We start from the raw sequence: 26,759 nt of genomic DNA on the forward strand, positions 1-26,759 counted from the left end.
ACATGCGAGAGAAGATTGGAGCGTGTTTACAAGCCCCGGTTGAGAATTCGACGGTTGAAAATGTACTGTAGCGACTCAAGGAAAGAATCACTAAACCGGTCCATTTTGCGACAGTTTTGTGTAAGTTACTAAGCATATTAACTTTATAGACTGAAATACTTGCTTACTTACTGGCTTCTTGCTTTCCTCTTCAGCGCAATACTCGTACAGGGTGCTCCAGAATGCTACACGATCACGAACACATAGACACCAGCTCTCCCATGTGGGAGATGCTAACCGCGCCGCCTGCTACATATAAACATAAACAACGTGCGTGCTCACCCACACACAGTATCGCAGCAAACCCTCCACCGCGGATACGCACGCCGACGCATATCTAACATAAAACAGGGTGCAAAAAAAAACAATACCCGGCAAAAATGTTCTGCCCCTCGTCCGGTAGTAGGGGTGTGTTTGTGAGGTCATCTACGCTGAAAGGGGGGGCGACTTTTGCTTTTGTTCACGTTCCCTGCGTAGCTATCTTTGGCAAACCGCTACCATCTGTACTCACTCATCCCTCAAACGCGTCTCTTATCTGGACGGTCGTTTTTTCGTTGGCTGTCCTCCTCCGAGTGTGTGTGTGTGCCTCATTGATTGACGGCAGAAAACGGTAACTAAAATTACTGCCGATGTGGCCCTGGAACCCTGGTGTGACAGGGAAAGCTGCAGTGGCCGGTAGCAAATCAGTCGGCTAAATCGCTTCCCCCCCCTTTTCTCACCACCCTTTTCCGCAGACACGATCCGTATTCTAATTGATCAATTGTGCGCGCCAATCGGTACGAAGTGAAGTACGAAATCTGTGGGTCAGTTCCTCGCGGCTGCTGCCAGTCACGATAAGAGAAGCGATAACGTGCACTACGACCGTCCCTGCTGAGAACCGTATTTGGTCAGACGAAACTGTGCGATCCGGGAATTACGCACCTTTTTTCTGCAAAGCAAGCGGTGCAGATTCACCATGGATACTCCAAGGGCTGCTGTGAAGTTGAGCGATATTTCAGCGAAATTTACCGAGGAAACGCTGGACGAGATTGTCCGTGCTGCGGGCGGCAAGCGGTGCATTAGCTGGAAGATTCCGGAGACGAACTTTGCCAAGGGTGATGCGTACTTGAGCGAGCTGTACCGCATACAGCTTACCGGAGAACCGAACGAACCGGACCAGGAACCGCTGGTGGTGAATGTGGTCGTGAAGACGATCCCGAAGAATGTTGGACGCCGGAATACGTTCCGGTCAGCGGATTTCTTCCGCAACGAAGCCAACTTTTACAATGTGGTGCTGAAGGAGCTGTACCGCTTTCAGGATGCGCGCAAACCGGCCAATCCGTTCAAAGACATCGATAGGTAAGAGGGGTGTGAGGATCGGTGAAGGGTGAGTTGATTCCATGCTTCCGGTTCTGTTTTAGATGCTTTGTGGCGTACACGGACGGTGTGAATGATTTCATCGCAATGGATGACCTTGGCCAGTACGGGTACAAGACGGCATCAAGGTGAGTACCGGGGGTTACGATTAGTTGGATTCGTTTTGGGTGGATGAAATGCTTTCTCAACTATTGCACTTGCTCCACACTTTGCTTGCATGCACCGCGTGACGCACTGACCGTTTGGGGTGGTGTGGACACATGCAGCTCTTGTTTTCGATTTTTAACCTCCTTCTTCCTCTCCCTTGCCGCTTACCTAGAGCCACCGGCGTCGGACTGGAGGAGTGTCAGCGGTGCATGCGTTCTCTCGGCCGTTTCCATGCCCTGTCGCTCGCGATGAAGGAACAGGAACCGGACCGCTTCCACGAGATCGCACACCAGCACGTGGAGGAAACGTACTACGATGCACGGCTCAAGAGCTGGTACAACAACTTCCTGCAGGTGCAGCTTGGCATCGCGCGGGACGCAATGGCGCGCGAATATCCCGGCACGGAGCTGGAGCGCAAGATGGAGAAATTTTTCGATTGCGATCTGTACGACCACATGGTCTACCTGACGCACGCACGCAACCAGAACTCGGTCATCAATCACGGTGACTGCTGGATGCCAAACTTTATGTTCCACGACAGTACGCCCGCGATGCGTATGATCGATTTTCAGCTGGCCCGCTACAGTTCGCCCGCGCTGGACATTTCCTTCTTCGTGTACTCGTGCACTAGCCAGGAGTTGCGCGAGGCGCACTATCAGGATTTGCTCGATGCGTACTACGGTGGGCTGGCGGAGATGTTGCGCGATCTCGGGTCGGATCCGGAGGTCGTTTTTCCGTACGCGGAGCTGCAGAAGGAGCTGAAGCAGTACGCACGGTTCGGGTGTGGTATGGGCATCGAATCGATCCCGTTCTCGCTGCTGGACGAGTCGGACGTGCCGGATCTGGATAAGATTAAGGGCGAGGAGGCGATTCCGATCGAAACGATCTGGATCCTGCGCCCGATCGCAAGCCAAGCCGGGCGGCTTCGCCTAACGGACATGTTCCGGCATGCTACCGATATGGGCTATTTGGAGTGAGGCAAGTGGAGATGGAGATGAGGCAATTGATGTGTGCTTTTTTCCGATCTGGGCGAATGACGAATCTAAAACAAATAAAGTGAAACCGATTACCGGAAGTATTCAGAAGAGAGAGAGAGAGAGAGAGAGAGAGTCAATCAATCACTTCGCATTCGTACTCCTGCTTCAAGATAAGCTGCTGAAATGTTGCTCAAACTTCACCACGTATTTCCTTATTCCCTTTGATTTTTACCATTGTCAGGAGTGAAGGAATCAAACTGGACGAATGTCTCAGATGCGTACGGTCGTTGGCACGCTTTCACGCACTCTCCTTCGCGCTTAAGCTGCAAGAACCGCACACCTTCCAGGCGCTGGTCAATCAGCTCGAGGAAACGTACTACAGTGCCCGGCTCGTACCGTGGTATCGGAATTTCATGCAGCGTTTGGTTACCATTTGCAAGGAGGCGCTCGAAACCGGCTGCACCGAAGATCCGGAAGATTACTCGACGAGCTTCAAGCGTGATGTGATGACATTCCTGGACGGCGACATCTACGGCCTGATGGTTGAGCTGGTCGCCACACGCACTCACTACTCGGTGCTCACACACGGCGACTGTTGGTTGCCCAACTTTCTGCTTCATCCGACAGCCGTTCGGCTTATCGACTTCCAGATGGTTCGGTGCGGTTCGCCGGTACTAGACATCGTCCTGTTCCTGTACTGCTGCACCGATCAGGCGCTACGTTCGGCGCATTACGATCAGCTGCTCGGTGCGTACCACCAGAGTTTCAGCGAAATGTTGACCGATCTTGGTACCGATGCGCGGGAAACGTTCCCGGCCACTGCGCTGACCGCGGAATTGGAACGGTTCGGTCGGTTTGGGTGTGGGATTGCGGTGGAATCGATACCACTGTCGCTGCTGGACGACGCAGATGTGCCGGATTTGGATAGCGTCGAGGGTACGGAAGGCGTGCCGCTGGAGCAGATCATGCCGCTGCGCAGTATCAAAACACGGTACGGACGCCGTCGACTGTTGGATGTGTTCCGCCATGCGCGTGACTGTGGATACTTGAAATCGAACTAGTAAAGCGCAACAACCGACCGGCCTGTATTATCTGGTGTTCGTTCTGCATCCGATCTCCCTCAGGTTGGACGCCACCTGATCGCTGGCTGGAGTTCTCTGGGAGCAGGCTATCATGAATCTGTGCTCTACCACGGTCAGAGCCTCCGGCACGCAGGGTACCTTGTCTTTGTCGCATCGATCCAATCCTTTCGGCCACGCGTTTGAGTCGGGTGTACGCCCGGCCTGATGTCGATGTCATTGGAGAGAACTGGGTGACTATCGTGCCTTTCGCTTCGAAGCCCGCACTTTGCATGACACCTTCCCGAGCGACCGTCCATATTAGCCGTCAACAGCCGTACCAGGGTTCGCAGGGAAACCGTACTGCCGCAGGTTGCCTTGATCTCGATGAAAGAGGGGTCGCATAAGTCTGCAGAAAAGTATGCTCCGAGAGCAGCAGGATCTTGTCTTAGGATCCCTTTTTTTGTTTCTAATTATTACTTTATTGATGTTTTCTGTTTTGTTTTGTGTGTGTGTGTGTGTGTGTGTCGACTGTTCACAGAGGTTCATTTTGTTATTCGGGTACTATATAATATATTGCAAAAGCCTGGCAAATGCTTTTCCCTTCCCAGTAGAGCGCACAAGTGTACTTCAACCACGACGTGTTCTCATTTCAGAAATTTCGTTTGGTTTTGTTTGTTTGCTTGTCTGCTTGCTTGCTGTTGCTTCTTAGTCTTACGATTTCATTTGCCTTTGCACTGTGCTGTTCGTCGCCCATCACACCACCAACAGCGCAACACTTAGTTTAGGGAGATTGATTCTTTAATAATAGTACGCCTCGTCTAGTTTTTACAACGTCCACCGATGAATCCTCTCCTTTTCCACCTGTTTTGTTTTTGTTCATTTTTCCATTTTTTTGTTGTTGTTGTTACTGTTTTCTGTTAATTTCCATCATTTCCATACATGTTCAGGATTAGTTTTTTTTTGTGGATTTCATTTTGCCTGCTTTTTTCGGTTTTTTTTTATATTCATTTTGTTACGTTTTCTTTTTTTAATATATTTTTTGGAAATATTTTACTCCGCCGCTCACTTGCTCTTCCTCGCACGCAGCTGAACCACGCGCGGTTGGGGGGAATCAGAACGGAGGAAAAGAAAGAACGAGCTTTTCATCAACCTTATTCCGTTTAATTTGGGCAAAAAGTCCGGAAGTGAGAGGAATTGCATATTGAAGCTTGGGGGGGGGGGGGGGTCAAAACGGGGAGCACAAAGTAGTGGATGTGAAGAGGTCATTCTTAGCTTCATTTTCTCAACATCACCACCACCACCGTGCGGGTGCTCAGTGTGTTGCCTACTATTGCCAGCTCGATCTCGCCCAACCCGCGATCGATCCTGAAAGCGACCTTTACTCCTGCCTTCCACAATTGTACAATCGCTTGATTTAGTTTGTAATGCAGCAGGATTTGATTTATTATTTTTTTTTAGCAGCAACGCAAAATCAATGGTACACATTACACGATACACGATTACGTCCTAATGCGGCCCCAAAATGCCCCCAGCAACGCTCAAACCGAACAAACAACTCCCTTAACGCAAAAGACCTGATGATAATAAAGTATAAAAAGACAGTTCAGTACTATGCTCGATTATCGGTAAAACACACCCAAAAAAAAAGAAACAAACAAACGCACGCGGAAAGGAAAAGCAACGCTCTTTAACAGATTGGGAATAAGTTCCTTTTTTCCGGTCACACGCGCGAGTACAGCGAATTCTAGATTCGAACCCTCCCTCCTCTTTAGCGCGTGGAACCCTTACCTACGCTCAGACTACACACAGAAGACGGCACCAGAACAAATCTCGCGATCGCGCACACCATTTCCCTAAGTTTTACAGCTGTTTGGTGTATTGCCTTAAGCTTCCTTCCTGTCTCTCGCCGCCCTTTCACACAAGAAGAAGTGGCATTCTTTCTTTCCATTTTCATTTTCCAATTCATTTCTTGTCCGGCGAAAAGGGCGAGAGATTTTTGTAATTGTTTGTGGTGTTTTTTTGTTTTGTTTTTTGTTGTAGCAGCAGCAGTAGTAGTAGTGGTAGTAGTAGGTTGGTGCCACTCGGGCCCCACATTGCTGGCGCGCGCACCATCATCATCATCATCATCATCATCATAAATTGTATTGTATTGTTATTATCAGTATTATTTGTAATTTGTAATCAGTATCCAGCGGCCCCCTTCTTCCCTTTCGTTTGGATGCGTAGTAGTTGTTAGATCGTAGAAAAAAGCTTACAAATCAAGTGGATATAAATTATTCCTTTAACTAGTATCCTTTAATCCGTTCTTCAGCCATCCAACATCGGCGCCATGCTTCGGTTTGATTTGACTGTTGGTTGTGTGTTTCTCATTCATGCGCGCCCCTCTGTAGACGCTTGTTTCGGAGCTACGCGAACGGTTTTAGCGGACTCCTTTAGTGTTCTGCGCAAAAGGTTTTCTGTAATACTTTCACTCCCTCTGTGTGCCTTATGCCTGCATCCAGGGCAGAGCTTTACACGGAAAGGAAGGGAATCGGAAACAGAAACAGGGGCAATGATGCTAGTACGGAAGGATTGCCCCAATGACCTCCGCTCAAAAAAAAAAAAAACGATACGGGGGGAAAACGGGAAAACTTGTAGAAGAATACTGTCACAAGTGTCGCGAGTTATTTACCAGTATTTAAATAAAAAAAGCACGCACCCCTTCTGGCACGATAGAACCGTATGAATTGAAACAGAAACCTTCCCCGTGTTAGACAAAAAACAATCCTCGAAGACATTTCACTCCACGCACTGTTACTCTACTTCTCTTTTCTTTAAATCCAAGTGTTAAAGCACAGTAAAACGCAACGATTCGGTACTGTAGTACTGTAGGGGGGATACCTTTTATACATACACAACAGTTGAGAAGTGTACAAACTGGATGCTTAACACGGAAATGAAACAAAACAAGCAAGGATGGGAACGACGCCAGCAGGGACAAGGTTTACGGTGTGGAGTGGATTTGCGTCACTTTGCCTATGCCTAAAGGAAGGAAAAACTAAATTACAACACACTGCGCACGAGAATAAAGAAAAAAAACAGGTCCCTATTTCCCGCAGGGAAGAGGGTTTTTGGGAATCTCCGTGTGGTCTCGAGAAGCTTTGCACGTTCTTACACCATCATGTTGTCTACATCCCGGCGGGGGGGAAAAAGAGGGAAACCCGAAACAAACCAACGCCAAAAAAAAAGACAACCTCTCCCGAGAAAGCTCTACCCCCTTTTTTTCCCCCTGCACGCAACCGAAAGGGCGAAGAGAGTGAGTAGAGGAGTGGTGGACAGAACCGGAAATCGCAAACAGGAGCCAGCCGCCATCCGCCATCTCCTCATACCCATAACTTTTATCAACCTAATTCAGCATATCTCATATCTTGATAGTGCGCATGGATGTGTGTGTGTGTGTGTGTGTACCTGTGTGTATGTGTGTCTGTTAGTTTCTCCGTGTGTTTTCTCGATAATGTTGCTGCACTCTTAATTATCGGCCCCCGTAGTGGAGGATGCACTGCCGCTGCCACCGCCGCCGCTTCCGCCGCCGCCACCACCGTCCGCACTGCTGCTGCCCTCGCTGCCCACACTGTTGGCGTGCTTTCGCGCGCCAGGCTCCGCGCCGATCTTCTCCTCGCGGGGCCGCGCATTGCCGAAGATGGCGGCCGCCTGCTTCGTTTCGGCCAGCGCGTTCAGCGGCGCGTTCGTCGAGCGCGGCGCCAGCTTGAGCCGGGGTCGTTCCTCCCCGATGTTGGAGCTGGGGTTGGAGGGTGGCGGAGGGTAGTGCGATGGTGGTGGCCCATCTTTCCTCCGGTCGTTGTCGCGGTATTGATTATTACGGCCAAAGTTGCCGTACCTATTGCCATCGTCGCGGCCGTAGTTGTCGCGATCGTTGTAGCCGCGGCCACCGCCGCGTCCCTCGTCACGGTCACGGTTCCAATCGTCCCGGCCACCGCCGTCACGCTCGTCGCCAAAGTTGCCGTACCTCCCTCGATTTGCTGGCCGGTCTGGAGCGGTTGCAGATGGGAAAGAAGGGAAGGAAAACAATACAGCGAAACATAGTATTATTAGAAGCTCAAATGTATCTCACAGAAGAAGAGATAAATAGAGAGAGAGAGAGAGAGAGAGCATAAGAAACGGATTAAATATAGAAATCATCAGTGCAACGAATATACTAATCGAAATTTCATAACTGTGATCCTACCTGCACATCTATCCCCCATCCCGATCATCCCAATCATAACACATTCGCATACGCGAAGAAAGCTAAGTTATGTAGAAGTAGCTAAAAGTATCTGCGTATTTAGGGCGAACGGCCAATTAACAATAGATGCCATATTCCATAACGTCGCACCGCAAAATTCAAATTGAATTTCAATAAAAAAGATAATATAAAGATTGATCACCCATGACATACGCAGATACCTCATGATCAAAGAAAAAGTCGCGTAGGGATAGAGGAAAGGATATTCCGTGCAAATTTTGTCCACGTGCAGCAGTATACAGCAGCAGCGCTCCTACGGTTACCCTCTATATCCGGATCCGGATGATTGAGCTTTTGTGTGTTTTGACTAGAGCTAGGTTACGAGAAATAGATCATAATTGTTCAAATCGGTGGGCCCACCAATTTCGTACCCCCATGCTGCAAAGCGACTGACACACTACACGAACAAGCTACTGGTAATCATGCAGAATAAGGAACTGCAACTTGTCTACACCAATACACCACAACAGCAAGAGGGGGATGATCATAGAGATCAGCAGCAGCCACACAACCAACTAACTGGGAGGCTACACGCTCCGATCTTTACCATTATAGCTATTCGGACGTCCACCGCGGTTTCTATCGTAATCGTTTCGGGAGTAATCGTTACCGTAATGTCTATCCATACCACCACTACCGCTGCCTCCTCCACCACCAACGCCACCACTGCTGATCGGTCGATTGTTCATCTGGTTGGGGCCACCGCGGTTGTAGCTACCGCCGCCACCGCTGCCGCCGCCGCCGCCGCCACTGCCACCACCCGGTCCACCGGGCCCGCCACGGTTCTGTTGACCACCGCGCCTATTAAAACCACCGCTGTCGGGTTTGGTTCGAAAGGGAAGCAAGGAAAGGATTCGATCAATGCAAATGCAGACGAAACCGGTGCCCCGAGCACACGTTGCGCAAACTGACACACAGTTTACTCTAGCGCACATGCATGTATGTGCACATGTGGCGAATGTGTTATCAACTGGTTTGTTTTTTTTTTTCGCGCTAGATTAAATTGAAATATATCGATTGCGGAATGCGGAATGTGCGTTGGCGCGTGTGACGTAACGCGGTACATACCGGTCATTTTTCTTCTGCTCGGCCACATCAATCCGCAGCGGTTCCGGTCGTTCGTTCAGCACAATCATACGGTCCAGCAGGAGCACCTTCTCCAGGTCTTCGAGCGTATCGAACTCGACGTAGCAGAAGCCTTTGAACACGTCCGTTTCCTTGTCCTTCACCAGACGCACGCTCTTTACCGCGTAATCTTTGAAGATGGAGTTAATGTCGCCCTGCACGATGCCGTTCGGAAGGTTGCCAACGTACGCCAGGAACGGTGGTTCCGTCGGTAGCGGTTTACGGGGCCGCTCTCCATATCTGTGTGCGTGTGATTAGGGAGAAGAAAAGAGAAAGGGTAAGATAAAATGAGTAATGATACTTCCGCAATCCAGCTATGAACAACCGGGGGGCCCAGCACGATAATCCCCGCTAACTCGATCGAGCATCCCGGAAAAGGTTTGCCTCGCGTCCTGTAACTTCAATGGTATTGGTGCAGCGTGCTGGTCGTACCCGGCATGATGACCGTGATGATTGCTATTTATAGTCAGTAATATATGTTGTTTTTAGCAGCACCATCGTTACCATCGCGCGCACTTCCTGTGCCCTGCGTTTAATGGGTGCCGCCTTCTCGACAACTGGGCAGGGAAATGTTCGGGTGGCTTCCAGCTTTCCAACATTCTACGGAACCGGTATTTATCAACGCATCCGTGGCACTCCAAGATGATGCTCCAGGACTATCACGCGGTACGTCCACACGTGCGTGTGTGTGCGTGCGAGTTTGTATGCGCATGCATAGTTGCCTTGCCCAAAAGCACACAAACAAAACATTCCTCTTGCCGTTCCAACTGCATTTGGGTAATATACAGGGTAACAGTTCCACTTCTAGCCGAGGGGGAAAATCCCGCACGGATGACTGTTCAGGACACTTGAAACTTTCGTTCCGTTTCAGCCCTATCCGGCTTTCGGCACACTTCGTCAGCATTACACCACCAAACCGCCGTCCACACTCGCCGTCGCCCACCAGCTCCGGCCCTCGACCGCGGGCTCGCTAGCAAGCAGACATCACCACCACGAGTTTGTTGTGCACGAAGAAAGCGGTCAGTCGGTGTTCCGACTAGCTTCACTTGCCACGCTGACCGCGGCCATCCGCGGGGGCACCTTTCCACTGCAACACATGGTCACCTTCTTTGGCCGCAAGTTGCGACCCTTTGCACACCATTCTGCCCAGTAAAACCGTGAAAAAGAGCCCGTTTCATTTACCTATTATTATCGTGTGTACCTCTGCCTGCCATATTATATTTGCGATTAAGGCAGGCGCGTGGTGTCGCGAGTACAGAAAATCCCTATTCTTTTTCGGTGCCGTTTGACGTCTGTCAAAACGTTGTCCTGCCAGCACGGTGGTTGGCGGGTTTCGGAAATTTGTAAATTATTTAGCTTTTTATACTTAAGCTGATAAGTGACTAAAACATCTACTTCCTTTAAATTTGGCAGTGAGCGTCTAAAACAAATGAATCACACGAAGAAATTTCAATAAAGCAATGCGCCGTAGCAAACAGTATTTTTAACGAGACTTGGTTTTTCGATTAGAATTGTTATTTGCCACAATGGAAAATGAATTCAAAAGATAAGAAGTTTATCTGAGTACAAAATAAAATCTTTTTAAAGCTATGTATTGCACGAAACGTATCAGAAATCATTTTTATTTCAACTGACTGAAATTAGAATCGATCACCTTGTGTTTCCAATGGCAAAAATATCCCTCCATGCGGCACTCATATTCGAAGCAAAAATATCCCACTGCACGCGTGTGGGCTGTCAAACTAGTCCGAAAGTTGAATTATTTTCCCCGAATTGCCGACTGACAGGTTGACAGTTTACGGGCAAATAAAAAAGCTGCTGCTCCAAGCACATGGTTTTCTGTATTGCCATCGAATGCCCGGTGTGTATCGTGTTCACAAATATTGTGTAATTTTTCGTTTGCTTTCATTTTGTCCACGTTGGTTTCGATTCTAACCACCCGTTTTACTATCGGAAGAGTGACGACTGTGCGACTGTGGTGTGCGTATTGTGGAAGCCGCAACGATGAAGGAGCAACCCGGCCGTAAGGCTGGCATGCTGATGGACAAATCCGTGTTTGGTTACTTCAAGCATTTCATCAATGAGGACGATGGTGTCCGGGTGAACGGTGCCTGCAGTTTAATCGAGTTCTTGACCAAGGGCAAAGCACACGCGGCACAGCAGAATGGGTCCGGCGATGTGGCTGAAGAAACGTTCGCACCCGTAGGTTACGAATAACCTGTTTTTAGTAAGGAGCGTGCACGCTAATGTACTCGTGGGATATTTTTATTACAGAAAACGACCGAAACCGCCTATGCGCTGAAGCGTCTAGTTCGTGGCGTTGGTTCCACACAGAACGCCTCCCGAATCGGGTTTTTCACGGCGCTGGTAGGGCTGCTGGAGCAGCTCAAGAGCAAAGAAATGGAGTGCCCCGCCGTCTCGCAACTGCTGGGACTGATCAAATCGGAACTAACCGATCCCGAACACGCCGACAAAGAGGATAAAAAGCAAAAAGTTCAGCTCGAGCTACGCATCGGCAAGATTCTCGTTTGCGGAGCGATCATAAAATCCGGCCTGATCGACAACGCAACCGAGCAGGAGTTGCAGACTGTGCTGAAAACGTTTAAGAAAAACATGCACGAACTGCTCACACCGCTGGTGTACGCGTTTCTGAACGAGCTCGCCAACCGGCTGAATGCCGCCAAATTTTCCAAAGTGTTTTGGCCCGTGTTTGAGGAGGTACTGAACGTGCCGAAGGAAAACCACACGATCGATTCGGTGTTCTTCCTGCTGCAGCTGTCGATTGGGCCGCACAAGAAGCTTATCAATAGCAAATACTTCGAGCGCAACTTTGGCGTTCCGAAGCTGCTGCACCAGGATAACTTTGCCTTTTTGGGTAAGTTGCTTTTCGGTGTCGGCACCACCATCGGGATCAATCATCCGTTCTACGAGTGTTTGCTGGAGCAGCTGAGCAAGACCAACGCCATGGTACCGTTCTGGCGCGACACCATTGTGCCAATGCTGCAGCAATCGGAAACGGAGGGCAAACCGAAGCATCGCAATTTAGTTGTGCTACGCACGGCAATTTCCGTTCTTGGCCGCATGGAAGATTATACCGCCGTGCCGGAGGTGTTACACCCGACGTTTGTAAAGTTTCTGGTAAACGATCTTAAAAATCGCTCCAAGTACAGTGAAGATGTCCGCAATCTGTACCAGGAAGTATGTACAGCGCTGCTCGCCTGCTACCCAAAGATGCAGGACGAAGGTGCCCGGCTGGCCACGTTCCGTCGGTTGATGAATGCGCCGGGAAGTGTGCTGATCGACAAGTATGCCAACTGCAAGCTGCTACAAAACCTGCTCGTCACACTGTCCACCGACAGCTTGCGCACGGTTGCGACCGAACTGCAGACGTTCATACTGGACGAATCGACAGGCACGAGTGGCGAGCGGTCGTACGCCGCCCAGATCCTGCAGCGAATACTTTCCTTGCGCCAAACCGCGCCAGCTGGCGGCAGCACACCAACCAACGACAAAGCGGATGTGGAGCAATGGCATCAAGAGTTGGTACAGTTTTTCCTTACCCTCGGTGTGTTCTACACCAAGGATGGGGTGAAGGTGGTGAAGGGCACCAAATCGGACAAAGTCATCTCGTCCGAACTGGCTACGATGATGCGCGGAATTTTCTTCCACTCACTCGAGCATCGGCATGCGAAGCTTGCGAACGAGCGCACCTTTCTACTGTCGGTCGTGCGCCACGTCGACGAGCTGTTGCGGTCCCACGGTATCAAATCGCTTCGAAGTCCGCTGACCGATGAGCAGCTGAGCTGTTGGCATAAGATGATGGCCACGGTTACAAACGACAGCACGCCCAACAGCAAGAAGCAAAGCAAAAAGCAAACACGTGCCGAAACCGACACCGCGCAGTGCGAAACGGTGTTTCACATTCTGCTAATGCACATGGGGCTGCATTTGTTCAGCGATCCGGAGGTGGCCTGCAGCTCCATCATGGAGCTCGAGTGTGTCATGAAACGCATCCAAGAGAAGGCAAAGCAACGTCGGCAAAGCAGCAATGGAGGGTCGAAGGGGAAGAAGAATCCATCCGACGAACTTTCGTACGAGCTGGAACCGGCCGAACCGGAGTGGATCGAGGTGGTGGTGGATCTGTTCCTGAATCTGCTATCCCAAAACTCGCACCTGCTGCGCAAAGTGATCGGCCATCTGTTCCCGCATCTTTCGGGCGAACTAACGCTGCCCGCCCTGAATCAGATCCTGTCGGTGATCAACCTGAAGGACAAATCGAATCCGCTCGCTGTGAACGGTGAGGACGGGGAGAATGATAGCGAAGAGGATGGAGAAGAGGAAGAAGCGGACGAGGAGGAGATGGAATCGGCATCGGACGGGAGTGATGCTGAAAGTCGAAATGACGACCCGAACGAGGATGCCGAAAAAGACGGTGACGACGACGACGAGGAGGAGGATGAGGATGAGGATGAGGAAGACGATGACGATGAGGAGCTAATGGGCGACGAAGAGGAGGAGGAGAACATTACGGACACGATGCGCCAAACAATACAGGCGGCACTGGGCGGTGCAAACCCGGAAACCGACACCGAATCCGTAGATCTGGACGACCTCGATGAGGAGCAGGGTCGCAAGCTGGACGTGGCGCTTTCCGCAGCGTTCCGGGCGTTCCGCAAGTCGAAACCGCGCAAACGCAAGGGACCGACGAAGGTGGAGAAACAGATGGACACCGTGCTGACGCACTTCCGGATGCGGGTGCTCGATCTGATCGATGCGTACCTTAAGCAGGAGCCCGACATGCTGCTGTGTCTCGAGCTGATGCTGTACATCTTCGAGATGCTGCCGGTGGGTTTGCGCGAGGAGTCCAAGTATGGGGCCATCCTGAAGCGGTACATACACATCTTCAACACGCTGATTCGCATCAAAAAGTTCAAGCGCGATGCGGCCGGCGTGCGGATGGAGCAGCTCGACCAGATACTGCGCGATCTGATCGAGAAGGTCGCAAAAGGTGTCGCCTTCCCGGAGCGCAACGAGTACCTGCTGAAGGCCTGCCAGTTTATAGTCATCTGCAGTCAGGTGCTGGCGAAGCAGGAGGCGGGAAGTGGAACGGATGCGGTAGACAAGACGTTCGGTGAGCTGCTGGCAGAGTTTATTACCAACCGCAATCCATCGCTTGCGTTCGGCGTGTTTCAAAATCTGTTCCGGATGCAGTGGGGCGGAGTGTGGCATTTGGCAGACAGGCTGGTGCACGGTGGATTAAAGGTAAGCTCGGTCCGAGCGATCCGTAGAATACAAACCCTTCAGTTGCTGCGGGAGCTGCTCCGAAATCGACGCCTGATAAACGCCGATCAGCCCCGATCGGGCGCTGTGCTGCGTACCATCTGCAGCCAAGCGCTCGCACCATACGTAACGGAGCTGAAGACCGCTGTCGTGGCCGGGGATCGTTCGATTGGGCAGAACGAGCTGTACGAGCTGCTGATGGTGCTGCACGAGGTGAAAAATCTGTCCCCATTGTCCACCAATGCAAGCGATAAGAAGAAAGGCGACAAAAAGTCGGAGCTGCTCAAATGGGACAGTATCGGCGCACAGGTGCAATCGATGCGCTTGTTCGCGCTCAACTCGCAAACGATGTCCTCGTACCGACGGTTTTGTCAGCGACTAAATCTGGCGCCGGTCAGTAATGAGGGGCTGCCGGCATTGAAGGAAACCGGAACCAACGGTGTCAGCGCGGAAGCGTCATCCAACGAAGTAAAACCTGCCGCGAACGGCATCACCCCTAAGCAGGGTAACGCGAAGAAACGGAAAGCTACGCTGCAAGAAGCAGCGAACGGAGAAGAAGAAGAGAATGATGAGGGTACGGTCCCACTGTTGTTGAATGGGCATGGCATGAACGGAAGTGCGGAAGAGGAAGCAAACGACCAACCTACGGAAGCTAACCAATCTGACAAACGGAAGCGAAAGAAGGGCAACAACAACAAGATACAGGTGCACGACACGAACGGCGGCGGTGATGAGCCGACGGAGCTCAATGGTGGTGACGCTCAAAGCAAGCGGAAGCGAAAGAACGATAACCAACCGAACGGCGAAGGAGACGCAGCAACCGCGACGAGCTCTTCGAAGCAGGAAAAACGACGACGAAAGGAGGCCCGATTGCTGGCCGCGTCGCAAGGGATGGAAGACATTTCGTTTGCCAGGGTGGTACAACTTGAGTAAAAAGGTGCGCGAGATGACACGCGTGTGATCGTGTGAAGTGCGCGCGCTTTAGTTAGGATCTTCCTTTTTTTGCAAATGAATATGATTAAAAATATTGGTCCTCAATAACGGTTCAGTTTTTCTTGTGTTTGTGCGACTTCATGGGGCCGAATTTCCGAACGCGCGTATCAATGAACAAGCGGAGCAGAATATATATCGTTTCACTGGCCTGCATTTACTATATTTCGGGGTCATCAATTCGTTTGCAATATGTATAATTTCATTTACAAAATAAATTTTAAATGCCACGGCTGCGATGGTGTGTCAAACCGGAAACGTGGGCATGTGAACAATCTAAATTCTTTCACAAACAATATTCAATTCTACGCCACCTTATTGGGTCTGTTTAAACGGAAAATTATATTACTAAAACTCAATTAAAGAATGCGAAGCACTAACGACCGACCGACCAGCCGGAGATGAAGGAAAGCCCTCGCCTACTCGCGGCCTTACTTCTGGAAAGGATAGTAATCCAATCCCGTGTTGTACTGGAACACCTTCTTGGGTTTGTTACGGTCGGCCAACGCGATCATCTTCTGTACGTCCTTGCGGTACGCCGGCGGTAGCATCTCCTCGTGCAACGTGCAGGTGATGTCTTCCTGTTGCGAAACGTCCGCCCGGTAGATGCGCTTCCGGATGATGTCAACGTCGCGCCCATACTCTTCGTCCAGGTCGTCGATAGCGGCGGGTGGTGTGTCGAACTTGAACACAAAGTACGAACCCGTCCGATGCACTACCCCGTGGGCGCTGGTTTTGAACGGCAAAGGTTTTGTGCCCAAATTATCCAGCTTACGAATAATACCGCCCTTGTCGAAGATAGCTGTCGCGGTCCGTTTCAGGATGGAAACCATGTCGGGCTAAAACAAAAAAAAACGCAAAGGTAAACCATTATTGAACTAGACTGTTTTTTTTTTCCACAGCTTACCCTAGACATTTGTCGCAAAATAACCGATAACTCGTAGGTAGGCATCGTGCAAAAAGGAGATGCCCGTGCGGAACCGCTCCAAGATCTCGGTGCCGGTGTTATTCAATCCCACCCAGACTCAAAACAACATCGCCATGTGAGTTTGACAGACGTGGGAAGCGGTGAGAAATACCATCTCACTGTGATTTATTTACTTCGGAGCAAATGTTTAATTTCCTCATAGGCGATATAAAGATAACAAAAAACTTAAACTGTTTATGAAAACATTCATTTTTTGAAGTAATATTTCTAGCACCAATTTGCTTTTCTGATATCTCATTCAAAATGATCGTTGCAATTGCACAAACAAATATCCCACCAGCGCAAAACGCTGTTTTTCCGAGCTGGATTGACAAATTGTTTATACCCTGTATACGTTGAGCTCAAACTGGATTGAAAGCATATTACCAGTCTAAATTTTCCATTAAAACAAAACAAAAACTGCCATTGTTATGTAGCAGAAAGGAATATAAACCAACGATAAATAGTTAATATGGCATTTAATCAAAACTACCCGTTTGATTGCGTTTGAAAATTGAGTATATTTATCCCACGTATGGAAGATTCAAACCGGCTTCAAATACGCTTGTCGGCCTTTGTGTTGAAAAGTGTTTTTTGATTTGTCATTCTAGAATCCTTCGCACGGCTGGTATTTGTAGTTTGCTTGTCCGCAAAATATTACTTGTTTGCCAATTGTAGCAGTGAATAGAGCTTTCCACGATGGGACAAAACCAATCGGCCGGCAGTGGAGGCGATAAGAAGGACGATAAGGATAAGAAGAAAAAGTACGAACCACCGATCCCGACCCGGGTAGGCAAAAAGAAGCGCAAGGCGAAGGGACCCGATGCGGCCCTTAAACTGCCCCAGGTCACCCCACATACGCGCTGCCGGCTGAAACTGCTGAAGCTGGAGCGCATCAAGGACTATCTGCTGATGGAGGAGGAGTTCATCCGCAACCAGGAAAGACTGAAACCGCAGGAGGAAAAGATCGAGGAGGAGCGGTCGAAGGTGGATGACCTGCGGGGGTCTCCGATGTCGGTCGGAACGCTGGAGGAGATCATCGACGACAATCACGCGATCGTGTCGACGTCGGTGGGCAGCGAACACTACGTCAGCATCCTGTCGTTCGTGGACAAGGACCAGCTGGAACCGGGGTGCTCGGTGCTGCTAAACCACAAGGTACACGCCGTGGTCGGAGTGCTCGGAGACGACACCGACCCGATGGTGACGGTGATGAAGCTCGAGAAGGCACCGCAGGAAACGTACGCCGACATCGGTGGGCTGGACACACAGATTCAGGAGATTAAGGAATCGGTCGAGCTGCCGCTCACACATCCGGAATACTACGAGGAAATGGGCATCAAACCTCCGAAGGGGGTGATTCTGTACGGACCGCCGGGAACGGGCAAAACGTTGCTAGCGAAGGCAGTAGCCAACCAGACGTCGGCCACCTTCCTGCGAGTGGTGGGGTCGGAGTTGATACAGAAATACCTTGGCGACGGTCCGAAGCTGGTGCGCGAGCTGTTCCGCGTCGCCGAGGAGCATGCACCGTCGATCGTGTTCATCGACGAAATCGACGCCGTGGGAACGAAGCGTTACGATTCGAACTCCGGTGGCGAACGGGAGATTCAGCGTACTATGCTGGAACTGCTCAACCAGCTGGATGGGTTCGATTCCCGTGGCGATGTGAAAGTCATTATGGCGACGAATCGTATCGAAACGCTCGATCCTGCCCTCATCCGTCCGGGACGTATCGATCGAAAGATTGAGTTCCCGCTGCCGGACGAAAAGACGAAGCGGCGCATCTTCAACATCCACACCGCGCGCATGACACTGGCCGAGGACGTGAATCTGTCGGAGTTGATTATGGCGAAGGACGATCTGTCGGGTGCGGACATCAAGGCTATCTGCACGGAGGCGGGTCTGATGGCACTACGAGAGCGCCGCATGAAGGTGACCAACGAGGACTTTAAAAAGTCGAAGGAGAGCGTGCTGTACCGCAAGAAGGAAGGCACGCCAGAGGGACTTTATATGTAAAACAAACGCACGTACAGATGCTTTCACACAACAATTGTATTTGCGTAGGTATTCTAATAAATTGTGAAAATTCAAATAAAAAAGTCAGTTATGTATCTCACGGTATTACGTTGTTTTCTATTGTTTCTTTCAACTGTTTGTGATATAAAAGCATTCGAAAATAGTTAAGTTGCCGTGCAAAAGTTTTACTGCACGACTGAACTGAATATATGACAAAGAAAAATTATGTCGAAAGACGCGAAAGAAAGAAACAAAAATAAAAACACATTTGAAATAGATTTCGCAAACATTGTTGTTTTATTTAAGGTGTGTAATTCCAATTTTTACATATAAAGTCCCTCTGGCGTGCCTTCCTTCTTGCGGTACAGTACGCTCTCCTTCGACTTTTTAAAGTCCTCGTTGGTCACCTTCATGCGGCGCTCTCGCAGTGCCATCAGACCTGCCTCCGTGCAGATAGCCTTGATGTCCGCACCCGACAGATCGTCCTTCGCCATAATCAACTCCGACAGATTCACGTCCTCGGCCAGTGTCATGCGCGCGGTGTGGATGTTGAAGATGCGTCGCTTCGTCTTTTCGTCCGGCAGCGGGAACTCAATCTTTCGATCGATACGTCCCGGACGGATGAGGGCAGGATCGAGCGTTTCGATACGATTCGTCGCCATAATGACTTTCACATCGCCACGGGAATCGAACCCATCCAGCTGGTTGAGCAGTTCCAGCATAGTACGCTGAATCTCCCGTTCTCCACCGGAGTTCGAATCGTAACGTTTCGTGCCTACGGCGTCGATTTCGTCGATGAACACGATCGACGGTGCATGCTCCTCGGCGACGCGGAACAGCTCGCGCACCAGCTTCGGACCGTCGCCAAGGTATTTCTGTATCAACTCCGACCCCACCACTCGCAGGAAGGTGGCCGACGTCTGGTTGGCTACTGCCTTCGCTAGCAACGTTTTGCCCGTTCCCGGCGGTCCGTACAGAATCACACCCTTCGGAGGTTTGATGCCCATTTCCTCGTAGTATTCCGGATGTGTGAGCGGCAGCTCGACCGATTCCTTAATCTCCTGAATCTGTGTGTCCAGCCCACCGATGTCGGCGTACGTTTCCTGCGGTGCCTTCTCGAGCTTCATCACCGTCACCATCGGATCGGTGTCGTCTCCGAGCACTCCGACCACGGCGTGTACCTTGTGGTTTAGCAGCACCGAGCACCCCGGTTCCAGCTGGTCCTTGTCCACGAACGACAGGATGCTGACGTAGTGTTCGCTGCCCACCGACGTCGACACGATCGCGTGATTGTCGTCGATGATCTCCTCCAGCGTTCCGACCGACATCGGAGACCCCCGCAGGTCATCCACCTTCGACCGCTCCTCCTCGATCTTTTCCTCCTGCGGTTTCAGTCTTTCCTGGTTGCGGATGAACTCCTCCTCCATCAGCAGATAGTCCTTGATGCGCTCCAGCTTCAGCAGTTTCAGTCGGCAGCGCGTATGTGGGGTGACCTGGGGCAGTTTCAGGGCCGCATCGGGTCCCTTCGCCTTGCGCTTCTTTTTGCCTACCCGGGTCGGGATCGGTGGTTCGTACTTTTTCTTCTTATCCTTATCGTCCTTCTTATCGCCTCCACTGCCCGCCGATTGGTTTTGTCCCATTTTTCGCAAGGATGAAGGAAATTATTTGCAAGAAGCTGCGTTGTACTGTCTCTGCTTCCCGAACAACAACAATGAATGCGATGACCAGACAAAATAATGCTGACAGCTGTCAGACGCCTGTTTCGTTAAGTTCGTTACTTTCGTTGTTTTCGTTAAATGTCTCGCCAGATGTCAAGAAGGAGGTGAAATACGCCGCTCGCTGCACATGGCATTTTGTTTACCCCGAAAACATACCGGGCGTTTGTTTTGTGCGTGCGCGAGTCGGTAGATCTATTGGATACGTAGCGTACACCAAGAGAAACTAATTTTCCAATCAAAATGGCTTTATGGAATCAACGAGACTTAAAAGCACCCCCACCTATGAACGCTTTGTGCAAATCGAAACACATCGAGGAAGGTCAGCACTTTTCCGGCTGCAGCGCTCCGCAAAGGGGGGTTACAACTTAAGCTATGCTTTTTCCGTTCTAGAAATTCGCGATGCTACTAAAACGTGCGCTGAAATGCTAGAGTATTACACGACGTTGGGCAAATTTCAGACGGCAACAGCGTATCTGTCGAGCTTTTGCAGATCTTACAGGAATAGGAAACGCAACATGCACGGGTTTCAAATCATGCGCCGTATAAATCAAGCACTGGTACGGATGAAGCGCATGAACCTGGTGCACGTTATCATGGATTTGCACAGCTTCTTCCCGGAGTCGAACTTCATCGATCGGCAGGTGAATCTGCCGGTGCGTTCCAACTTGGAGTATCTGCTCGTTCGAATGCAGGGACTGGCCAAGTTGCTGTTGCGTGTCGTTTATCTTACCAAGGAAGCCGCACGCTACCATTTGAAGCAAATAGCGATAGTGTTCCTGTACCATTCGTTTGCCATGTTTCTCGGGCTGATGGGCGAGCTGTGGCTGTTTGCCCGCGCAATCTGCCGACGCACGGTAGAGTTTTACAATAGGCTGCACCCGGTGCTGAATATCCTGCCCAACGCCGACCAGCAGCAGTGGCTGCCGGATGGGTACGAACTTCCGGCCGATCTAGCGGGCTGGCTGGGGGAGGAGTATGAGCGCGAGATTCTGTACATATGCCAGGGAAAGGATATGCTTGAGCTGGGCGTGAATTCGAACATTTTTAACCTTCTCGACCATCACTCCAAAGATGAGATGGAAAACGAGCTAACGCGCATGGAAGATGAGGCTAAGACGAATAGCAAAGAGGAAAAGCCAAAACCATCGTCCAGTTCCGTGCCCAAGGCGATGCTGTTGCAAAGCTTACGTTCGGATACCGGAGTGCAGGTATCGAGGACAGGCAAGCTTGCCTTTCCAAATTTCAACCGGCAGTTCAATTACATCAAATCAAAGTTTCACGTGCAACAGTTCATTGCGCAGGAACGTGCAAAACGTAAGGAGCGTCCGCAGGAGGCGATCACAAAAGGTATTTCGGAGCGGGAGTTTGAAAGCTTTAGTGTGCAATTGATGAGGAGCTATAACGAGCTATCGTCTTCGCAGTTTGTACAGATGTTCAAGGATGCGTTTCAGCACTTGCTTCATGGGGTTAAATGAATCGATCGTTTAAATAAAAATGCACCCTTCAAGTACTTCTCAGGAGGTTGGGGCTGTTCGTAACTTTTGTTATTCTTTACTTCCATAACTTTAACGTGTCTATGTGAAGAGTGGATGAAACAGTGTAATGTAGAGCTAGGGAATGGTGCCTGTGCAGTAGTGCCCCTCTCCCCCTTCAGGCACACTGATTTTCGTCCCGCACACAAACCGACTTGGTCGAAAGGACGAGCTGCTGCGTAGGGTAGTTGCGTTTCTGCAAGACATAAAAACGAACCGTACCGTAAATTACCGTTCGCCTTTTGAAACGGATATCGTGTAGCTTACCTTCACGAACGCTTTAAAATTCTTTCCACCATCGGACGCTACGCACGGAACCTCCTGGCCGCTCACATCGACTGGCCGGTGCGCCACTAGCTTCATGCTTATTTCCCGCACCGGGAACGCATTCTCCATGCTTTTGATCCACTGCTTGCAGTCCTTCTGAGCCGCACCGTACGGATCATCGGTTTCGTCCAGCGGTTCGGATTTGATGTGCATCTCGCTGAATGAGTTTGCCTCGTCGTCATCGGCTACCTTTAAGCCGCACATGGTCGACGACAGCCATCCGATCGAGGATGGTTGCACTGGCTTAATAAACTCGCGATAGCTGTGCACCGTCGAATCGTTGCTGCTGCTGCTGCTTCGGTTTTGTACCCCGGCTGCGCGGGACAATGTCGAAGCGCCCGATGCAGGCGTTTTCGAAACATTGTTGTTGAGCGCATCCGGTGAGACAGTTTGCTTTGCGTGCCGTTGATTTGCGGTACGCCGCTGCTGCGTGGTTGGGATTTCATCGAAACAGAACAAATCTTCTTGCTCGGCGGTAGTGGTCGGACCGTTGGTACGACGCGCTTGCGTTGCACCCGTTGCATTGGCAGCAGGACTTTCATTTGCCCTTTCCAGCCGTGGTTTCTTGCGTGGAGCAATCTCATCAAAGTTAAACATATCCTCATCATCCAGCTTGTGGTGCAGGTTGGCGGCACGTCGAGTTTTGGCAGCCTCTTTACCACCTCCCGGTTCTATTGAATCTCGGTTTACGGCTAGGAAACCACGGGCTTGCAAAGCTTGCGAGAGACCGGAGTCCGGTTGCGGTTGCGTTTCCGGCACAATCACCTCACTCGCTTCACGTTCGGATTCTGTCGGCTTAGAATCCACTGGTGGCGAGTAGCTTACACTTTCCTGTGGAGTCTCATTCTTGCGCGAACGCTTTGGCAGGCTACAGTCTTCGAAGTCTTCGTCTGTTTGCTCCTTTTCCTTCACCGCTTCCTGCATTCTCTTCGATTTTCGTCGCTCTGCGGGTACGCTCGGTACCGGAGCTGCCACAACAGCTTTTGGGACAAAAAATGACGAAATAGAACGAGCGGAAACACCTTTCGCTCTGCTGCTTCCTGGGGTCGGTTTGTTTACTACAGTTGCTCCATGCTTGGGTTCGGTATGGGGTTCCGTTTCCGGAATGGTATGCATTTCCGCCACGTTTATACCCTTCGCATCCGTGCCTTCGGTCTGTTGTTCCGTGTTTTTGGCCAACATCTCACCACCCTCGGCAGAAGAGGCAAAACATTCCTCGACGTTGAACGCAAAATTGTACTCCGGATTGCAGTACTTTTCGGTCGAGCAGAACATGAGCGCCAGTCCAATCTCCAGATCCGGCACCATCCGACGACCGCGCGAAGCTATGTACTGGGACAGGGTGTCGAGCGATTGCGACTGCGACTGCGAAGAGCCGCTCGACTTGAGCTTAATGGTAATCACATTCGGCTTTAGAAAGCGGCCTTTGGCAATTTTTTCACGTTGTGCACAAAGACACACACCACCGGCCAGCTTGACGATGCTTTCAAACTGACCGTACTGGACGGTGTTGAGAAAGATGAATTCTTTCCCCTTGAAAAGATCGGCTCGCGATGGATTGGGATGAAAGAGCTGCTGTTCGTTTCTGATGTACGATTCCGTGCACATCGGTACGAACGCTTTGGCCGATGGAAGTGCTTTACCCTGGCCGATACAGTCCCTGTCGATGGAGTGGAAAAAATCTGGCTTCACGATCGGTACCTGCCCGATCAGACACTGCAGGAATTTCGTAGTGACGGTAATCGTGGGCATTATCAGGTGTGTTAGGCCGGCGGTGTAGTTGGGCACTAGTTCGGCGCCAACTTTCTGTAGAACCACCTTTAACGCTTCGTCCATCACCAGTGTTGAGGTGAGGCAGCGGAAATCTGCTTTTCCCACCGTCCAGACACTTCCACATCGACCGAAGCGTACCATATCACCGGCTTTCAGCACTGTGGGCTGATCTTTGGAAATGGGGACAGTTTTCGCTATGCCGTCGTTAACGTACGATCCGTAGCGGGATCCTGTATCGGTGAGATGGAGCACATTCTTGTGCGGCTGCAGCATGGCATGGTTGCGACTGATCGAATCATCGCCGGTTATTACGAGATCCGTGCCTGTACGGCCTACCGTGTGGCCGATGGATTGTGATACCAGATAGTATACGTGTTCTGGAAAAGGAAACAAATCCTTCGTTGGTTTTTGATCCGGAATCGTCAGGCTATAGAACACATGTACTTACGTGTTTTATTATTGGTTATGTACCACATGTTGGCGTGGTTTTCACTACTGGAACTGTATAATTTAGTGTTTGAAATATCGATTCCCCGAAGCAGACCGAACTTAAAGCAAACAAACCAAAAGCTGTTGAAAACTGTTGCAATATTATTGTTGTTGTGCGCCATAAGTTTGACATTTGTGACAGTAGACGTGCAGGGGTTGTAGTCATATGTGAAAAAAGAAATTCGTCCGGGAAAATAATGCCTTTCTGCCACAACATTCTATTCGTGCTTAGTGGATTTCATTTTTATTACAAATATAAGTTTAAAAAACAAAAGATATTCCCAACAACACAACGTTTAAAATGTAGAAAACATGCAATTTCCGCGATGCCACGAACCCTGCATCACGTATTGAGCAATTGTCGAATGTCAAACAGGTGTTTTCATGAGGTGGCTTGAAGAGCAACGAGCTGGATAGCGAGGGCGAATTGTGCGTACATTTTCAGTAATTTCCGGCCAGCTGATTATGCTGCTTTAAAAGCATACAGTTTTCGTCCAATTCCTGGTGAAGGTGTAACGCGTAAGCGCTCAGAATTTACTCGCCAGCTCGTGTTACGTGTCCGGGCTATCAGTGACCGATCGCGACAACAAATCGCGGAACGAACCCACCTCCCTTCAAGTCATACCCGATTCGAACGTCGACGGTGAAACAGCATCATGCTCCGACTGGCGGTTACATCACGGTTCCTCTGCCAACGGCTCGTCCGGAGGGAAGTTGGAAGTAGCTTCACCATTTCCTCGGCCAACATTTCCGCGTTCACCAGCGCCAGACGGACGGCTCACACGCACGGGATTAGCAGCGCAAGATCGTTGTCCACCTCGCAGCCAAAGTTGCAAAGTGAAGAGTAAGTTTGTGTGCGTGTTGCGTGTTGTTTGCTGATTAGATTCATGTTAAGCCAATCATATGCTTGAGAATGTGTAGGTGCGTTTCGATTCGCCCTTGGAAGGGGTAATCAGCGGCACCATGCATGAGACGGAACCACGGACCACGATCAATGCCTCTTCCTAAGCCGTGTCTTTAAACAAGACAACCGTAGGGCCTTTCTTTGGGGCCTGCAAAAGTGAAAGTTTGGCTGAAGTTTGTGAGGAATGCGTGCGTTTTACGAGCCACCACGAGTACGTGTTTGCTGGTGGCTCCGTAGCCAAAACCTTATCAATTTAGTCAATATGGTCAATTTGTTGCAGTCGAGCCAATCTAATCGAGCAAAATTTGTTTATTTTTAGCAATGCATTCGATGATATCACGTGGAAAGTTGCAAGAAATATCGAATGTGCATATGAACGATACGTACGGTTGGGTAGACGGAGACAATGATGCTGCTAAATTGTTATCTAAAGGGCTTTGTTTGCTCTGTTACACTATCTCTCGGTCTTTCTGATACTGCGGAAGTATCTATGTATGACGTATTCTTAAATTGCATCCTTAAAAGACTATCTGCCTCAATTTACAAGCGTTTGGGCGTACATCCACTTAGTTCCCAATATACATACTTTATTGCTTTCCATTCCATTATTTGTTGCATTCCACTTTTGCAACTGTTATTTCAAATTCTATCCTCCCTTTTACTTTCAGGGTGGAAGTAACGTTCGTGCGAGCCAATGGAGAACGCGTGAAGGCAAAGGGCAAGGTGGGCGATTCGCTGCTGGATGTCATCGTGAACAACAACATCGACTTTGAAGGTTTCGGTGCGTGCGAAGGCACGTTGACTTGCTCCACGTGCCATCTGATCTTCTCGAAACCGGACTACGACCGGTTACCGGAGAAGCCAAGCGACGAGGAGCTAGATATGCTGGATCTGGCGTACGAGCTAACCGACACGTCCCGGCTCGGTTGCCAAATCACGCTCTCGAAGGACCTAAAGGGGCTTGAAGTGCGCGTACCGGCTACGATCAACGATGCCCGTAGCTAAGGACCGTAGAAGTTCATCATTGCGCATTCCTAGCATCTTCCGGCAAATGAACAAAACGCACTCAGGACACACACACATGCACACACATACAGCTTACGGCACGCCTTCGGTCGGCTTTTCAGTTTATGCTAGTTCAAGTCTCTTCTAAGTCTTTGCATATCGATAGCTTTATTGTTTTGTTTGCGTACTTTACGTGTTCCTTCCAGTTGTAAATATGTGTCCAGCGATTATTTACCAACCCTTTCTGACCCATATCGTCTTAGACGGAAAGCTTAACATGCACTGATTTAATCGAGACCCAGGTTCTTGATCCAGGCACGCAACGAGCATGTTTTATTCATTTAAACATTCTGTTCCCGCTCCGCGTACCGCACAGCTGCAGGGTGCTGTTTTTAAGATGCAGTATTCGTTTAATGTTTATTCGATCGGAAGAGTCAGTTCAGAGGTGGAGCTAAACGAAAACACCATACGGCTGGTACAATATGCACACAGAGCATGTTAACGAATCGTCTTTCGAATCGTGAATGCTAGAAGGTTTGCTGCCACACATTCGGTTGGGCAGATTTTTATGAATAAATCGCAAGAACAAATCGCTGTAAATAGGATGTTAAAAAAACTGTTGTTGGAAATGGAAGTTTTAAACTAGCCATTCAGTGGATCCGCTTCTTATCATGGGAAAAAAAATCAAAATAAAATTTATTTAAAAAAATTAAAGCATTCGTCTAAATGGTTGCAAATATTGTCGTTTTACCAAATTTTTCAGGCTTC

General features: G+C 50.0%; 9 protein-coding genes across 14 annotated transcripts; 5 read left to right on the top strand and 4 right to left on the bottom strand.

Annotated features, from left to right (window-relative positions):
• Positions 1-9: 9 nt before the first annotated feature.
• Positions 10-3,598, top strand: LOC118505364. Of its 3 annotated transcripts, XM_036041056.1 has the most exons (5): positions 10-120; positions 195-649; positions 774-1,377; positions 1,440-1,523; positions 2,761-3,598. In XM_036041056.1, the coding sequence occupies exons 3-5, from the start codon at positions 995-997 to the stop codon at positions 3,578-3,580; spliced, it is 1,287 nt and encodes a 428-aa protein (XP_035896949.1). In that variant the 5' UTR covers positions 10-120; positions 195-649; positions 774-994; the 3' UTR covers positions 3,581-3,598. The 3 variants fall into 3 exon arrangements, with proteins under 3 accessions (XP_035896949.1, XP_035896951.1, XP_035896950.1); XM_036041058.1 differs by lacking the exons at positions 10-120; positions 2,761-3,598 and adding an exon at positions 1,715-2,633 and having other exon boundaries at positions 201-649; XM_036041057.1 differs by lacking the exons at positions 10-120; positions 195-649 and having other exon boundaries at positions 659-1,377.
• A 492-nt stretch (positions 3,599-4,090) lies between these two features.
• LOC118505365 (eukaryotic translation initiation factor 4H-like) lies at positions 4,091-10,294 on the bottom strand. 3 transcript variants are annotated; one of them, XM_036041061.1, is made up of 4 exons: positions 10,173-10,294; positions 8,934-9,230; positions 8,413-8,681; positions 4,091-7,608 (listed from the first exon to the last, which is right to left on the bottom strand). In XM_036041061.1, exons 1-4 carry the CDS (start codon positions 10,202-10,204, stop codon positions 7,088-7,090), a joined length of 1,119 nt encoding a protein of 372 aa, XP_035896954.1. In that variant the 5' UTR covers positions 10,205-10,294; the 3' UTR covers positions 4,091-7,087. The 3 variants fall into 3 exon arrangements, with proteins under 3 accessions (XP_035896954.1, XP_035896956.1, XP_035896955.1); XM_036041063.1 differs by having other exon boundaries at positions 8,494-8,681; positions 10,173-10,293; XM_036041062.1 differs by having other exon boundaries at positions 8,476-8,681; positions 10,173-10,293.
• A 431-nt stretch (positions 10,295-10,725) lies between these two features.
• LOC118504810 (myb-binding protein 1A-like) lies at positions 10,726-15,315 on the top strand. 2 transcript variants are annotated; one of them, XM_036039812.1, is made up of 3 exons: positions 10,726-10,851; positions 10,948-11,192; positions 11,265-15,315. In XM_036039812.1, exons 2-3 carry the CDS (start codon positions 10,995-10,997, stop codon positions 15,201-15,203), a joined length of 4,137 nt encoding a protein of 1,378 aa, XP_035895705.1. In that variant the 5' UTR covers positions 10,726-10,851; positions 10,948-10,994; the 3' UTR covers positions 15,204-15,315. The 2 variants fall into 2 exon arrangements, with proteins under 2 accessions (XP_035895705.1, XP_035895704.1); XM_036039811.1 differs by having other exon boundaries at positions 10,765-11,192.
• A 186-nt stretch (positions 15,316-15,501) lies between these two features.
• Positions 15,502-16,327, bottom strand: LOC118504817 (probable 28S ribosomal protein S6, mitochondrial). The gene is made up of 2 exons (XM_036039821.1): positions 16,168-16,327; positions 15,502-16,099 (listed from the first exon to the last, which is right to left on the bottom strand). Exons 1-2 carry the CDS (start codon positions 16,210-16,212, stop codon positions 15,692-15,694), a joined length of 453 nt encoding a protein of 150 aa, XP_035895714.1. The 5' UTR covers positions 16,213-16,327; the 3' UTR covers positions 15,502-15,691.
• A 495-nt stretch (positions 16,328-16,822) lies between these two features.
• LOC118504813 (26S proteasome regulatory subunit 4) lies at positions 16,823-18,348 on the top strand. The gene has a single exon (XM_036039817.1). It carries the CDS (start codon positions 16,927-16,929, stop codon positions 18,241-18,243), a length of 1,317 nt encoding a protein of 438 aa, XP_035895710.1. The 5' UTR covers positions 16,823-16,926; the 3' UTR covers positions 18,244-18,348.
• A 169-nt stretch (positions 18,349-18,517) lies between these two features.
• LOC118504814 (26S proteasome regulatory subunit 4) lies at positions 18,518-19,982 on the bottom strand. The gene has a single exon (XM_036039818.1). The coding sequence runs from the start codon at positions 19,881-19,883 to the stop codon at positions 18,567-18,569; it is 1,317 nt and encodes a 438-aa protein (XP_035895711.1). The 5' UTR covers positions 19,884-19,982; the 3' UTR covers positions 18,518-18,566.
• An 82-nt stretch (positions 19,983-20,064) lies between these two features.
• On the top strand, positions 20,065-21,499 carry LOC118504815. Its single transcript, XM_036039819.1, has 2 exons — positions 20,065-20,280; positions 20,352-21,499. Exons 1-2 carry the CDS (start codon positions 20,202-20,204, stop codon positions 21,434-21,436), a joined length of 1,164 nt encoding a protein of 387 aa, XP_035895712.1. The 5' UTR covers positions 20,065-20,201; the 3' UTR covers positions 21,437-21,499.
• Positions 21,464-24,198, bottom strand: LOC118504812 (nibrin). Its single transcript, XM_036039816.1, has 3 exons — positions 24,042-24,198; positions 21,761-23,970; positions 21,464-21,689 (listed from the first exon to the last, which is right to left on the bottom strand). Exons 1-3 carry the CDS (start codon positions 24,067-24,069, stop codon positions 21,612-21,614), a joined length of 2,316 nt encoding a protein of 771 aa, XP_035895709.1. The 5' UTR covers positions 24,070-24,198; the 3' UTR covers positions 21,464-21,611.
• A 234-nt stretch (positions 24,199-24,432) lies between these two features.
• Positions 24,433-26,705, top strand: LOC118504816 (adrenodoxin-like protein 2, mitochondrial). The gene is made up of 2 exons (XM_036039820.1): positions 24,433-24,926; positions 25,655-26,705. Exons 1-2 carry the CDS (start codon positions 24,739-24,741, stop codon positions 25,989-25,991), a joined length of 525 nt encoding a protein of 174 aa, XP_035895713.1. The 5' UTR covers positions 24,433-24,738; the 3' UTR covers positions 25,992-26,705.
• The last annotated feature ends 54 nt before the right edge of the window (positions 26,706-26,759 follow it).

The sequence above is a fragment of the Anopheles stephensi genome, chromosome 2 (assembly GCF_013141755.1).
Source record: "Anopheles stephensi strain Indian chromosome 2, UCI_ANSTEP_V1.0, whole genome shotgun sequence".
In the NCBI taxonomy this organism is placed as follows: domain Eukaryota; kingdom Metazoa; phylum Arthropoda; class Insecta; order Diptera; family Culicidae; genus Anopheles; species Anopheles stephensi.